Raw genomic sequence first — 13,102 nt, 5'->3', positions numbered from 1 at the left:
CCAGGACTTTTATAACTATCACAGAAAATGTGCTGGAACTTTTGATGCAGCCTTTTATTTCAAGAAAACTACTTTAAACAAAAAAACCTGTATATATATATATATATATATATATATATGTATGTGCAATGGATCGAAGTATATAATGGTGTTACAAGTCTTTAACCCTGGATAGGTCGGAAACTTGATGATTTTAAGAAAAATACTTGGGGTAGGGTGAAAGTTGATGAATCAAGCTAGTTAATTGTTCATCAAGTGCATTCTTTTATTAGTAGATAGAAGCATGCATGGTGCACAAACTTTAGAAACTTATAGTCCCAACCAAGGCAACAACCTGAGCTATGGTGGCCAAAATTGGATTCCATCCTGCAATAGTACCTGGACAAACAATATCCACAAATGGAAAAGAAATGAAAGAAAGAAAAACCCAAATCAGGTTTAATGTAGCTAGAAAGAAAGTCATCATCTCTGCTTTACAACCCATATTTGACTTATTAATTAGGCCAAAAGATTTTCAAAGAGCTTTGTATGTGTGACAATAACAGTTAGGTCTCAAGTTCCTGTATCTTTTAACTTTTCAGATATCTATATAGTATTATAGCATGCATGCGTTTTGACCTATATAGAGATTTGATAACGAATGTTGGTTTGGTGTACTATAAGTTGAAAAAAAAAAGTGGCAGGTCAAGCTTGGGATATATCCTAATTAAGACTATGAATTGTGTTTTTTTTAGAGTTTATTTAGGCTTTAGAGAAGATCAAGGTCCTTGATCTGCATGAGTAAATAGTGAAAGTGGGTGAATTGTAGGGTTTGAGTTCCAGGGATGGAGAGAGAGAGAGAGATAGAGAGAGACAGAGTTAGGTTGGGGATGAGAGGACAACGGGGCGATTAGTAAGCCTTAAAATGCGGGTCAAACAAGAATGGATGGTGCCATTTTCCTTAAAACTTAAGCAAATTTATCCCTAGTTTAATCCTGTCCAAATATACCCTTTTCTCTCTTCCTTACCTCTCCCCCCTCACTCCCTTTCACCACCCACTTTGATATAACATTTCTCAGAATTACAGATAGGCAAAACCCCACACTCTCTCTAATTCTCTATGGAGAAATGAACTAATTTTCAATTTGGTTTGTGGTTCATATGACATGTCAAAGCACCTGGCTTATTGCGAAAAGGTTATAATAAAACTTTCAATGTAAAATCAATTGGTTATATTTAGATATAAGATCGAAATATTACAATCCACTTAAATTATATATAGTATTGAGCTTTAACAAAAAGGGTTAAAATTCTTGAATTGTAATGCTTTCCATTTGTGAAAAATGTAGGTGGGCTGTCTTTCTATATATGATCATGAGCATGTGATCAATCTCCTCATGAAACATTGTTTTGCTATCTAGAAAAGATAATCTTGAGGGTAACCAATCTCTTTCTGTGAACATCAATGACAGGGCAGTGTGATTTTGAGGAGTAATAAGCTCTCACAAGCAGCATAAAAAGTGATTAATACCATTTTGTTAGGCAATGAATGACCCTGACCCTAAGAACTGGAAGGAAGAAGTCTATCTATGCATTGCACCTAATTCTTCATAGGAGAAGACTATAAGAAAAATAGGGAGAGTAATCAGGTCTTGACTCCTTCGAATTCTATTGATATAATGAGAATTTTAACTCGTCTGTCTAAACTCTAAATATTTATATTTTTTTGTATGTGAAAATCTATACGAATTACATTACGAAATAAAAATAATCCTCTCTTATTTCAAAACCACACTCTTTCATTACAAAATTCAAAGCTAGGACTTCCTCTTAACCTTTAGACCATCCACCAAGGGACAAAACACCCATTGTTTTGATAAAATTCAACACACATTAAGGTTGTATAACTCTATACTTAGGTTAATCATATACATATTTGCCTCCCAACAATCTTCGCTTGCCTTTTCACCTATGTATATAAAGTTCTCTAGTCAACAAAAGCTGTGATGTTTAAATAATTTAGGGGAATGTACAAGACCCTTCATGTGCATGTTTGATATGCTTTTAGCTTAGCTTAGGTGCATGTATTAAATTATAAAACAACTTTCAACATGAGGGGCTCCACTCATTGTCATCAGGGGTCTGCAAAATAAGGGTGTTAAGGCCATCTTGAAACAACAAATTGCGGGTAGTACACGGCAAATTCTGATAATACTTAAAATTTCATTTTCGGAACTAGATCCCAGATATGGCCCTTTAATGGGAGATGGGTTCTTGATTTTGACAAGAAACTAACATGCCTGCCCTTTAGAAAGCACATTTCAATGATCATCAAATACAATTTCGACTGCATATACCTAACCTTTGATAGCTTCTTTTAGCTTCATTCTTAACAGAAACATGCAAACAATGTTTTTGAATAATAACAATAATAATAATAATAATAATAATAATAATAATAATAATAAAATATACATGTAATGATATGATATGATCGTTTGATGGAAAAAAATATGAGATTTTTTTCAAATTCTATAAATCCCATCTTCTTTTTTTGATATACAAACTTAATTTCCTAATTGAAAGTGTTAAACGTTAATCTTTATGGGTCATTTATAAATCATAATTCTGTGATGTTGTAGGTATTATAGTGATGACAATTAAAAGAAGGTTTTAGTTAGTCCATAAAGGGGACTAGATTTGGGGTCTTATCTCCTGATGAAGAAGCAAAGACCACATGTGGCAAAGCCAATTTGAAAGTCAACACATTTAAGGCTCGCACGTGGGCAAGCAGTGATAGAGCTGGCATTCTGAACTACAAAATAACAGGAGTTCTTGAATTCCTCTCACTCTCTCTTTCTCTCACCCCTGAGCTCCCATTGAAGCTCTCCCTCTCTCTCTTTTTCTCTCTCTCTCAGGGTACTGGTACTCCTTTTCGTGTCATCAAATTTTAAATTCCAGGAATCCTCGTACATCAACTTTAACAAGGAAGATCAGGACCCCAAAACATCATAAAACCTAAACCCAATACATAAGTTAAGCCTTTGCTGTTTCCTATTCTCAACTGATTATAGCCTTTTTGTCTACTCCCATTCTATAAACAGTGGACCACACCTTTCCTCTGTATATCTTGCCTTTTAAGCACTCTTTTCCCCTTCTCTGATTTTTCTTTTTTTTTTCTTCCTTCCTTCCTTCCTCGTCTTCTCTTCACTTCCTCTCTTCCTTTATCTCTTTGATCTCTCTCTCTCTCAGCTTGAGGAAAATTGTTCCCCATACTTGAGAGCATGCCTGAATGTCCAGAGAAAGGTAAGAAGTAGAAATCTTGAATCTCTATAATCATTATTAGGGGTTAGACCTATTGCCCTTTAATTCCTATGAAGTCTAAATATATACTAAACTTTTTCCTTGTATTGTGTTGGAAGGATCATTTTCTTTCTTTACTTCTCAATCTAATAAGGCTCTATTGAATATATACATTTAGAGCCCTATATATGCCTCTTATAACAAGAGATTCTTTACTTATTCATTGTTTTTTTTTTTTGTTCTTTCTTCTTTTTGATATCTTGGTGCAATATATATCTAGGGAGAGATTTGATGAGGTAGGAAAGAAGATCACGAGAGAAGTAGATGTTTCTTCTCATCACATGGGAAGAAGACACATGCTGGGTCCTCTTGGAACCCTAAATACCATCACACCTTGTGCAGCCTGCAAACTCTTGAGGCGTAGGTGTGCACAAGAATGCCCTTTTTCTCCATATTTCTCACCCCATGAACCCCAAAAGTTTGCTTCTGTTCACAAAGTGTTTGGTGCTAGCAATGTCTCAAAGATGCTAATGGTAATTAACCCTATTCTTTAGTTATATGTTAGTCTTGTTTTTCTCTTCTTGGTTTTGTTCTGATGATGCCTTTGATGTTGTAATTCAGGAGGTACCGGAGAGCCAAAGAGCCGACGCAGTGAATAGTCTTGTTTATGAGGCTAATGTGAGGCTAAGAGATCCTGTTTACGGGTGCATGGGTGCAATTTCAGCTTTGCAGCAGCAAGTTCAATCTTTACAAGCAGAACTAAATGCAGTAAGGGCTGAGATACTAAAATACAAGTGTGGAGAAGCTAACCTTATACCATCTTCTCACGTAACCTTGCTCTCTTCTGGGGCTGTTTCAGTTGCTACACTACCATCAGCCCCAACACAGCCACCGCCTCCACCACCGCCTCCTCCTCTTCTTCCTACATCCTCCTCTTCTTCCATGTACAACCAACCTACCAGTGCTGCAGACTATAGCACCATTTCAAATGAAAATGTTTCGTACTTTGGATAAAATATTCCTAGGATGAATCAAATATATCCCCCCATATATTTTTCTCTATTATGAAGCAAATGAAATAAAAAGAGGAAGAGATGAATATTATTGTTTTCATTGCCTTTGTTTTATTTAGATCACTCAATTACTGTCTAGCTTGCTCCACAATTGAAGTTCACATATTGCCTTTTACCTATATTGTTGGTTGATGTGTTTCTTTCTCCCACATTGTTTCTTATCATATATTAAAATTTCTTGTTTTCCACTTCTCTTTACTGTTTTGCTTAATGAATAATATGGCCACTACCATATGGGGAATGGAGAATATTCAATAGCCACAAGATTTTTATTTTTTTTTTGTTTTTTGCCATATGTGACATGTATGTCTAGTAAGTCTATAATACCAACTACTCATTTCAAGCTTCTCTTTCTAGGTTTTGGTTTTTTTTTTTTTTTGAAACAAAAGGATTTTGAATCCGATTCTTAGAATAACAGAATACCTTGTATCTACTATTAAATTAAATGTTTAGACTATGTTAAGCTTCTCTTTTAACTATATAACTCTTTTGTGAAGAAAAAAGACATATTAGTGAAACTATAAGATATATCAAACCCTACCCTAAAAGTAAACTATGTGGCATTGGCAAAGAGAAGCAAGAATGCATATACTTGTCTAGTTGAATTTTTTCATTGTGTGTGAGTGTGTGTTGAGGAAAGAACAAGTATGAACTCATTGCATGTGAAGGACAGACTGTGCTGCACATGCTTTTCTGTGCCATTGAAGGATCTGAGGTTACATGAAGTTGGGTGGGTGGGGGAGAAGGGGGCGAGACAAAAGGTATTGTTGTGATCATCCCAATGTAGGTTAGAAGCTTCTAAGGGATTTTTATTTTTAATGTGTGTGGATTTGTGGAAAAACATGCAAAGAAACTCTGTCTTCTTCTCACTCATAACTCTTTCATGCCTATCTTCTTAGTTTGTAGGAAGTTCTTTTAGGTCTAGGCCTCTTTCAATCTTCTTCTTTCTCTTTTATTTTCATGTTATTCAGTATATTATAGGCTTTGCTTGAGGTACCTTCCTTGTGATAACAATTAATTGAATGATAGCTATTTGGGTCTAATAGACATAGGTATAACTTCCTTGGTGGTCTTTTATTTTCCACCTGAAAATTTCAAAGATTTAATTTACCAAAGAAGAAATTAGTAATTAAGTTTTATTAATTTCCCTTTGACAACACTAATTAAATAGCAAATTTTCAACATGTGAAGTTCTTCAAGCTCTAAAGTATTGGGACCTAGCAAGAATCTAGGATGCTAACCCCATTAACTCACTCATGAATTTTGTTCAACACCGGCAGGCACTTCTCAAAGTTGTACGTATTTAAATATTGGGTAAAATATGGAAAATATCCAGAGGTTTTTCTTTTTTGAAAGGCATAGAAATTTTGTTAGGGAATAAAGAGTGTATAATATTTTAAAAGTCCTTGAATTGTTTAAAAAAATTTAAATAAACTCTTTTTTTTATTATGTTCAATCAAGTTTATATATTTTTATTTTAGATCAAATTATATTTTTTGACTAATTACATATGTCATTTTATTCTTACATAACATTGATATAAAGTCTGAAGCTACCAAGTGATCATGTAATCATGTCACTATATATTATGACATATCAGCAAGATGCATTAACACTATGTGATATAAAACAATAATTGTCATTTTAACGATAATTAGTTAATAGTTAATTAGAAAATTATTTGATCCAAAATAAAAGTATGATAACTAGATTAAACGTAATAAATAATAAAATTTTATTTAAATTTTTTTGAATAGTTTAGAAATTTTTTTTAGGTATTATACCAATAAAGAGAATAGCCTATCGAGCCGTAATTAATACAAAGAAACAAAGAAACTGAAAAAACCATTAGAAAATATAGTCGAAGAAAAAACCAAATATTTTACATTTACAAACTCTCTGATATGATTAGAGATATGTTTCATCCTCTAAAATTCAGAGAATTTGAATAATGCTTGTACTGAATCTTGTCAAGAAATTGAAAGGCAGATGGCATTTAGTGAAAAGGAAGCAAATCTTGCTACTTAGCAAAGCTACACTGTATCATGGGGTTGATGTATATACGTTATTTGTTGGATAGCCAATGATGCTGCCAGCTAGCTAAGATTATTTTGCTCAACCTTGGGTTTCCTTGGCGTGTGGGAAGAGGGTTTTAGGAACATTGAATTGTTTAAGTAAGCAAGCTATGGGCAACTTTATTCCATTCATCACCATTTCCTATTCGATCTCTTTTCTTTTCTCCTTTATACTTTCCTTTTTGTGTATAAATACATGTATATATACTTTTCTTTCTACTTTATTTTTGTCCTATTTATACGTCTCTTCTGACATATGAGCAGCTACGTGTACGTATACTTCTCTGTCTACTTTGCTTTTGTCTCCATTATACGTCTCTTTCTACATTTATGATTTGTATCCCGATACCATCTTACTATTACAACTTAAACATACGAATGATTATGTATACCTTTATTAATGGACATATGCATAAAACGTATACCATAATATATATATATGGGTATCTAAATAGTATATACATAAAATTCATGCATATATATAAACATATATATGTATGTATATATTGTGTATGTTACATTTGATGGAATAATGTAGATCTCCCACTGTTTTGAGTCTCTAAGAATCCCAAAGAGATGTGCTGGAATTTGGTCTCATGTCACGGTTGCTTGAAATGATGGCATCTCTATCACCTTGTCCACATACATCCCCCTTTCAATTCCTTTTATTGTCCCTCATTAATTTAAGATAAATCAAAAGCATATTCTACTTGTCCTTCTCATTATCTTCCCAAGATCAAAAATCTGTGGTCTCAATTCAACAAGGTTGGGAACTGCAATGAAACAAAGAGAGGAGCCAGCAATAAAAATTTTGATTCATTAATTAGTGTGACCATAGACTGTAGAGTATACATATGCATGAATGATAAAATAGGCCATAGTAACAACAATTACATAATCCAAAGTAGAATGTGTGGGTTTGCATGATCTTAAATGGTATCATAGAAATTTGCTTCTTCTCGTATAGGCAAAGGTTAATTGAAAGGAATTTATTAAAAAAATTGGTATAGTATTCAAATAAGTTTTTAAATTATTTAAAAAAAATTAAAATTCTTTTATTGTGTTCAATTAAGTTTTTATATTTTATTTTAGATCAAATAAATTTTTGTAATTAATGATTGACTAATTGTCATTAGTCAAAATGCCACTTGACATTTTATACCCGCATAACACTAATATGATGTTGATGTGAAGGGTGAAAAATATTACATGATTATATTATCATATCAAATTAGTATATCATGTCATTGTTAATTATGATATATCTGTATGACACATCATTATTAATTATGATATATTAACATGCTATGTTAGTGACGCATGGCATAGAATAACAATGGGCATTTGACTAAGTTAATCATTAATTATAAGATTTTATTTAACTCAAAATAAAAATATAAAAACTTATTTTGATTAGAAAACAAAGTATATATATACCAAAGTAATCATAATTTGATTCAATTGCAATAAGAATCAATAAAAGCATAAGAGCTTATTTGAATCAAATTATGATTACACTTGTATATATATATATATATATATATATTTCTAAACCCAGTTATATTTTCTTAACAATTTCAATTGTAATATAGCAAAATAAAAATATAAAATCAAATAACCTTATCTCATATATCTCTGCAACAAGTTTTGAAGAATTTTGAAGTGGTTGGTGTTATATCATTATCTCTATATATTCCAGCCTCTTATATATACTGCTTTATTTTATATGTTGGATGTGAACAAATTAACAATCATGTGTTTAAGAAACTGTTTGAAAATGAAAGTGGATTTAATAGTTGATGATGATAATGCAATTTTAGAGGCAGATGTGACCTTTGCTCATTCCAGCATTATATATGACAGATTTTCTACCCTCAAAATTAAATATGGGTGACCACTAATATAAGCACAAATCAGTCAAACCATTCAGTGTTTTGCTTCTAGTCAATGTAGTTAGGAATTTGGTTGGAATGAATGAATAGACTTGAATGGATTAATTTCAGAAGTCATTGGAAATAGAACAAAACGTTTATAGGCTGATGAGAGGGTTTGTCAAGAATTGGAGGCTGAAGAAAGTAGGAGGAGCTTATGGCTAAAGGTGGCAAAAAGATGGGTTCGAGTGGGGTCATTTTGGGTTCGGATCATAAGAGATTGAATTATTTCAAATTCGAAACAGTTTTGTTGTTAAAAGTTTTCGAATAAAATTATTTAAAATTCAGGTTCTTTTGAATTTAAATTATTTTGATTTGGAATCATTTCAAATTAAATTCAAATTAGAATACTATTGATTCTACCACTTTGATCTATAACTAAAGCTCAACCAATGGATAGCAAAGACGACATGAAGATGATGGTGAAAAACAGAATCCTAGGCCCTTAATTACCCCAATTGACCTATGTCTCTCCTCTTAAGCATGTCTCCTTTCCCCACTATCTCCAGAAGCCAAAAAGAGAAAGGAAAATAAAAAACATTATTGGGAGATTTTCTTTGGTGTAGAGACCCTAAAAATTACCCTAGATATATAAAATATGTAGAGTAAGGTAATCAGAGGGGAATCTTGGCAATTTTAGGACAGAAGACAGCTGTTACATGAGATGCTCTTAGGGAATGATGTTTGAAGACTCCTAAGATTAGATTATTACAGAAAAAAATTATTATTGTTATGATCAGAAATAATTGAAGAATATATATATAAGAGTTTTTTTACTGCTATGGCTTTAATGTTGGGCTGGCAACTCCTGATTAGATTAACTGTTGCCAACCACAAACTTCTTCTTTCAGATATCAGGTGTTGTTCTTACAATAAATTAAGTTTACTTAAGATTCCACAGTTCCAAAGTTCAACATTCAGACATAAATTAATTCCATACTGACCTCTAGAATTTCTTAAGATTTCGTTTTTGTCTTGAATCAATCCCAATTATTCAATTTTTTTTATGGTATCATCTGACATTACTTAACTTGTTAATCGCAACGACAAGCATGCTAATTAGAAAATTAATCTCGATCACGTGCCACGATATCTTGATAAATAACAATTTGCCGATGATAATTTGAATATATAATCAGCATGATTAAGTCAACCAAGGAAAGTGTTAAATCCTTGCAATTGTGAAGAAAATCTAGTGTGCTATCACTCTCAATATGAAACATATCAAAATTTGAATGTCAGCAACATGACCTAATTAATATTTTCTTTCTATCATTACCATGTTCATTTTTCTTTGTTGTTCCTCCAGAGAAAGATGCCATTCCCTGTGGGAGATTTGACCCATGCCCAATTTGTTTATTTTAATTTTTGTGTTAATGGTCTACTAAGTTGGTATGCTTAACAAGGCCTCATATCTTGAAATTGGGCTTATTTTATTAGGTCTACAAGGCCCCATCCACTGCCTAAAAGTCCAACTTTGTTGCTTGGCAGAAAGAGTGGTATTATTATATGGTTTGCAAGCAACACAAAACCTATACAAAATATGGCATTAAAATGTCATTGAAATTCAAATCCTATACTAAATATGACATGAATAAATCACTCAAATATGGGGTAGGAGCTTGTGCTTGGGCTGTCAAGCTAATTCTCCAATTTGCTTATAGTCTAGAATGGCAAAACTTGGAAATGTGATGCCTTGGGTTTGATCCATTATGTTTGATCCAAATAGACAATTATATGTCAATTTTTTTTTTTAAAGTTTCGAATTTGAATCATCTATTTTTCGATTTAGTTATTACAAAAAAGGGAAACCAACTATGGCCAGAGTCAATTAGTAGCTGGTAATGGTTTGTGCTTTCAATTGCTTGTCACTTGCATATGATCACAATGTTGAAAACAGGGTCTAACACAAGAAGGGACATTTTCTTTTATGCTAATACTGAAAATAATTAGAATTATAAATCAAGCTCATTTCTTCATCACAAAAGTCTCAGCAACTAAGACATTGAACAACTTGGAAAACATGAACAAACACATAATCCTAATTCTTGACTGATACCACAAGCTTTGAGGAAGCAAAATTTCCACCACTTTTACTTCTTATTCCGAATACAAAAACATCAACCCATCACTTAATTCACCCTTCTGCAGTTCTTCCTGATCTCTCCCCTTGATCCAGTGAGGGGACTGATGTCTCCCATCTTGATCATGCCAGTGACAAAGTCAGAACTGAAGGAGCTCGGGTTGTTGCTGTAACCCCGCACGAGGGAATCCGTGGATCCCCCATTGAACAGCTGTTGGTCGGAGTGGAGGAGTCCTCTCCTGTTGATGAGGTTCTTGAAGTAGTTGTTGTCAAATGATGTTGGAGTCTGGATATCAAGGGGTGCCAAGTTGTTGTCCCCTGAACCTGTTGCTCTTGGGCAGTTTCCCTGCCTCGTTTGAGCAAAAGAGCTGTCGATGTTCCTCTCATTGTATATCCTAGGCCTGAATGATGTGCACCTTGCTTGTCCAATTGTGTGAGAACCTGAATTTAACAATAGCATTTGGGATAAATAAATGTGACAGACATACTCTGTTACATAACAATAGTATGTTATGTTTTTGACAATTTCTTACATTAATTTTGAGAATCAAAGTATTATGCCCGTATGAATGGTGAAATATACAGGTATGTTAGGATGATGTGAAGAGTCAGTGTAACGTAGACGATGGTGTATTGAATATAAACTCTAATTGTCTAGTAGTTCAAATTGATTTTCTAGAAAGGCAGAGAGGAGAGAGGGAGCAAACCAGATAAAGCAACCAAGTCCCTGGTGGAAAGTCCAAGAGCATTGAATCTAGAAATGAGTCTGTTCAAGTTAGAAGTTGGAGCAGGAATGCTGTTGTTGGCAGCAGCCTGGCTTGCAGTCCTAGCATCTCTCCTTCCAAGTTTCACATCCCAGCTGGGGCCTCCGAGCTACAAAACCAAATGGGATTGTCTCAATTTTAACTTTCTTAATCGAAACTATCACTAAGATCTGCTTAGATTATTGAAAAAATATAATCAAAACCAGGAACTTACAATGGCAACAGAGTCTCTAGCAGCAATAGCCAAGATATCAGCACATGAAACTACACCAGGGCAAACACCCTCAACTGCAGACTTGATGTTGTCAACCACATCGAACCCTCGAGCAGAGTTACGATTTGGGGCAGCATTTTTCTCCCCGGTGAAGGAAGATGTGTCGTCGAGTAGCAATGATCCATCACATCCCTACATGGAAAAAAGGATGGCAAAGTCAAGGCCATTAGACCAATAACAAAATGGTCAATTTGGTCGGTTTCCCTTGGAAACGACACTGTTTATTGCTGTCCTTTTTGACATAAGTCAAACAAAGAAAGCCATGTTCCTAATAAAAAAACTCCAGGTAAAAAGCTTCAGACATAAGACTTGACATCAATAAACTATATAATACTATTATCAGTTCTTTGCATTTGACCTTTTTGTCTAGTTTATGTAAAAGCTGTAACATTTAGGACTATGGAAATATTTCAGTTTGGAAGAATGGGGAGAAGAAGAATTACATTAACAAAACAGTCATGGAAGAACAATCGAAGCAGGGAGGCACCCATCCGGGCCTCTTTCATTATAGCAGAGTGAACAGTGAATTTCACAGTGGGAAACAGATTGGGGCATGTTTTGGAGTAATAATTTGTTGAAAGTTGAGCATTGCTGCTCCCCAAGGCAAGAACAAGGAGAAGCAAAGTCAGAAGAAACTTGGAAGAAGAAGAAGAAGCCATGGGGAAGTACTAGAATCAGATCAAAAGTAGTGGATTGGCTTGGAAAACAAACTGTGGCCAAACCTTTTCTTTATATAGAGATGTTCTCAAGGCTGTTATCACTCTTGGCAGGTTACCTAACACGTAGACTCTTTGAATGTGCATGGCATTTCTTTAACGTTGTGCAAAAAAAAAAATATCAGAAACAAACTGATATTTGACTGATGATATTCAATTGAAAGGAAAAAAGTACAGATTAGGACTTAGCAGCTTGTTAGAACGCGTTTTCCTTTGAAAAACATCACTTCCCAACGACTTGGCTATGGCGTTTCACATCCATTTGTCAAGAAGGCCAGTTTTGTTGGTAGCAAAATTTCAAAGCCCTTGGTCCCCCCCGTCCCCCCCAACTGATACAGCTTAAATCTTAATGATTTGGTGAAGACCTGAGACTATGATATCAAAAACAGCAAAATTTGACTACTACTTTTCAAAAAGAAGCAAGATTATGTTTAATAACCCTTAACCGAGGGCATAATCTTTTAGCATCTCGGCTAGCTTTAATGGATTCCATTATTTAACCTTTTGTGATACATGTGACATTAGATTATATATATAAAACAGGTAGTTATCTTTTCTCACCCAACTTATATGAAGAGTTGAACTCGAAATTTCTAAATTAGCTATTTTTAATGGATTCCATTGGTAATTTACTACATTTAATATTTTTTATATATGTGATATTAAATTATATATGAAGGGATGTTATTGTTTCTCATCTGACTCAGCCGAAGACTCATCCGAAGAGTTGAACTCGAAACTTTTAGAATGGAGTATTAAACATTGATCGTTGGGGGTGTCTCTTTAGAGTCAATGTACTGCATTTATTAACACAATACGGATTTTACTTGCACCTGATAAAGCCAGGAGCTTCTCTGAATTGTTCAACTAAGGCTTAGAGAGCCTTCACAAGTTAAACCCTCGA

General features: G+C 33.8%; 2 protein-coding genes across 2 annotated transcripts; one reads left to right on the top strand and one right to left on the bottom strand.

Moving 5' to 3' along the window:
* The first annotated feature begins 2,833 nt into the window (after nt 1-2,833).
* LBD15 (LOB domain-containing protein 15) lies at nt 2,834-4,504 on the top strand. The gene is made up of 3 exons (XM_021441421.1): nt 2,834-3,285; nt 3,563-3,815; nt 3,904-4,504. Exons 1-3 carry the CDS (start codon nt 3,272-3,274, stop codon nt 4,294-4,296), a joined length of 660 nt encoding a protein of 219 aa, XP_021297096.1. The 5' UTR covers nt 2,834-3,271; the 3' UTR covers nt 4,297-4,504.
* A 5,778-nt stretch (nt 4,505-10,282) lies between these two features.
* LOC110426133 (peroxidase 4-like) lies at nt 10,283-12,192 on the bottom strand. The gene is made up of 4 exons (XM_021441255.2): nt 11,926-12,192; nt 11,423-11,614; nt 11,152-11,317; nt 10,283-10,885 (listed from the first exon to the last, which is right to left on the bottom strand). Exons 1-4 carry the CDS (start codon nt 12,139-12,141, stop codon nt 10,494-10,496), a joined length of 966 nt encoding a protein of 321 aa, XP_021296930.1. The 5' UTR covers nt 12,142-12,192; the 3' UTR covers nt 10,283-10,493.
* Between the last annotated feature and the right edge of the window lie 910 nt (nt 12,193-13,102).

This window comes from Theobroma umbraticum, unplaced genomic scaffold, assembly GCF_002168275.2.
Source record: "Theobroma umbraticum cultivar Fairchild unplaced genomic scaffold, ASM216827v3 scaffold_55.0, whole genome shotgun sequence".
Taxonomy (NCBI): domain Eukaryota; kingdom Viridiplantae; phylum Streptophyta; class Magnoliopsida; order Malvales; family Malvaceae; genus Theobroma; species Theobroma umbraticum.
The sequence above is the reverse complement of the archived record's forward strand: the minus strand, read 5'-3'. Positions and strand labels throughout refer to the sequence as shown.

Coding starts and splice junctions, on each gene's coding strand:
- LBD15 (XM_021441421.1), top strand. Junction 3,816..3,903: donor ATGTCTCAAAGATGCTAATG/GTAATTAACCCT, acceptor GTTGTAATTCAG/GAGGTACCGGAGAGCCAAAG.
- LOC110426133 (XM_021441255.2), bottom strand. CDS start 12,141: ATGGCTTCTTCTTCTTCTTCCAAGTTTCTTCTGACTTTGCTTCTCCTT. Junction 11,615..11,925: donor TCCATGACTGTTTTGTTAAT/GTAATTCTTCTT, acceptor TTTTCCATGTAG/GGATGTGATGGATCATTGCT. Junction 10,886..11,151: donor GGACTTGGTTGCTTTATCTG/GTTTGCTCCCTC, acceptor TGTTAAATTCAG/GTTCTCACACAATTGGACAA.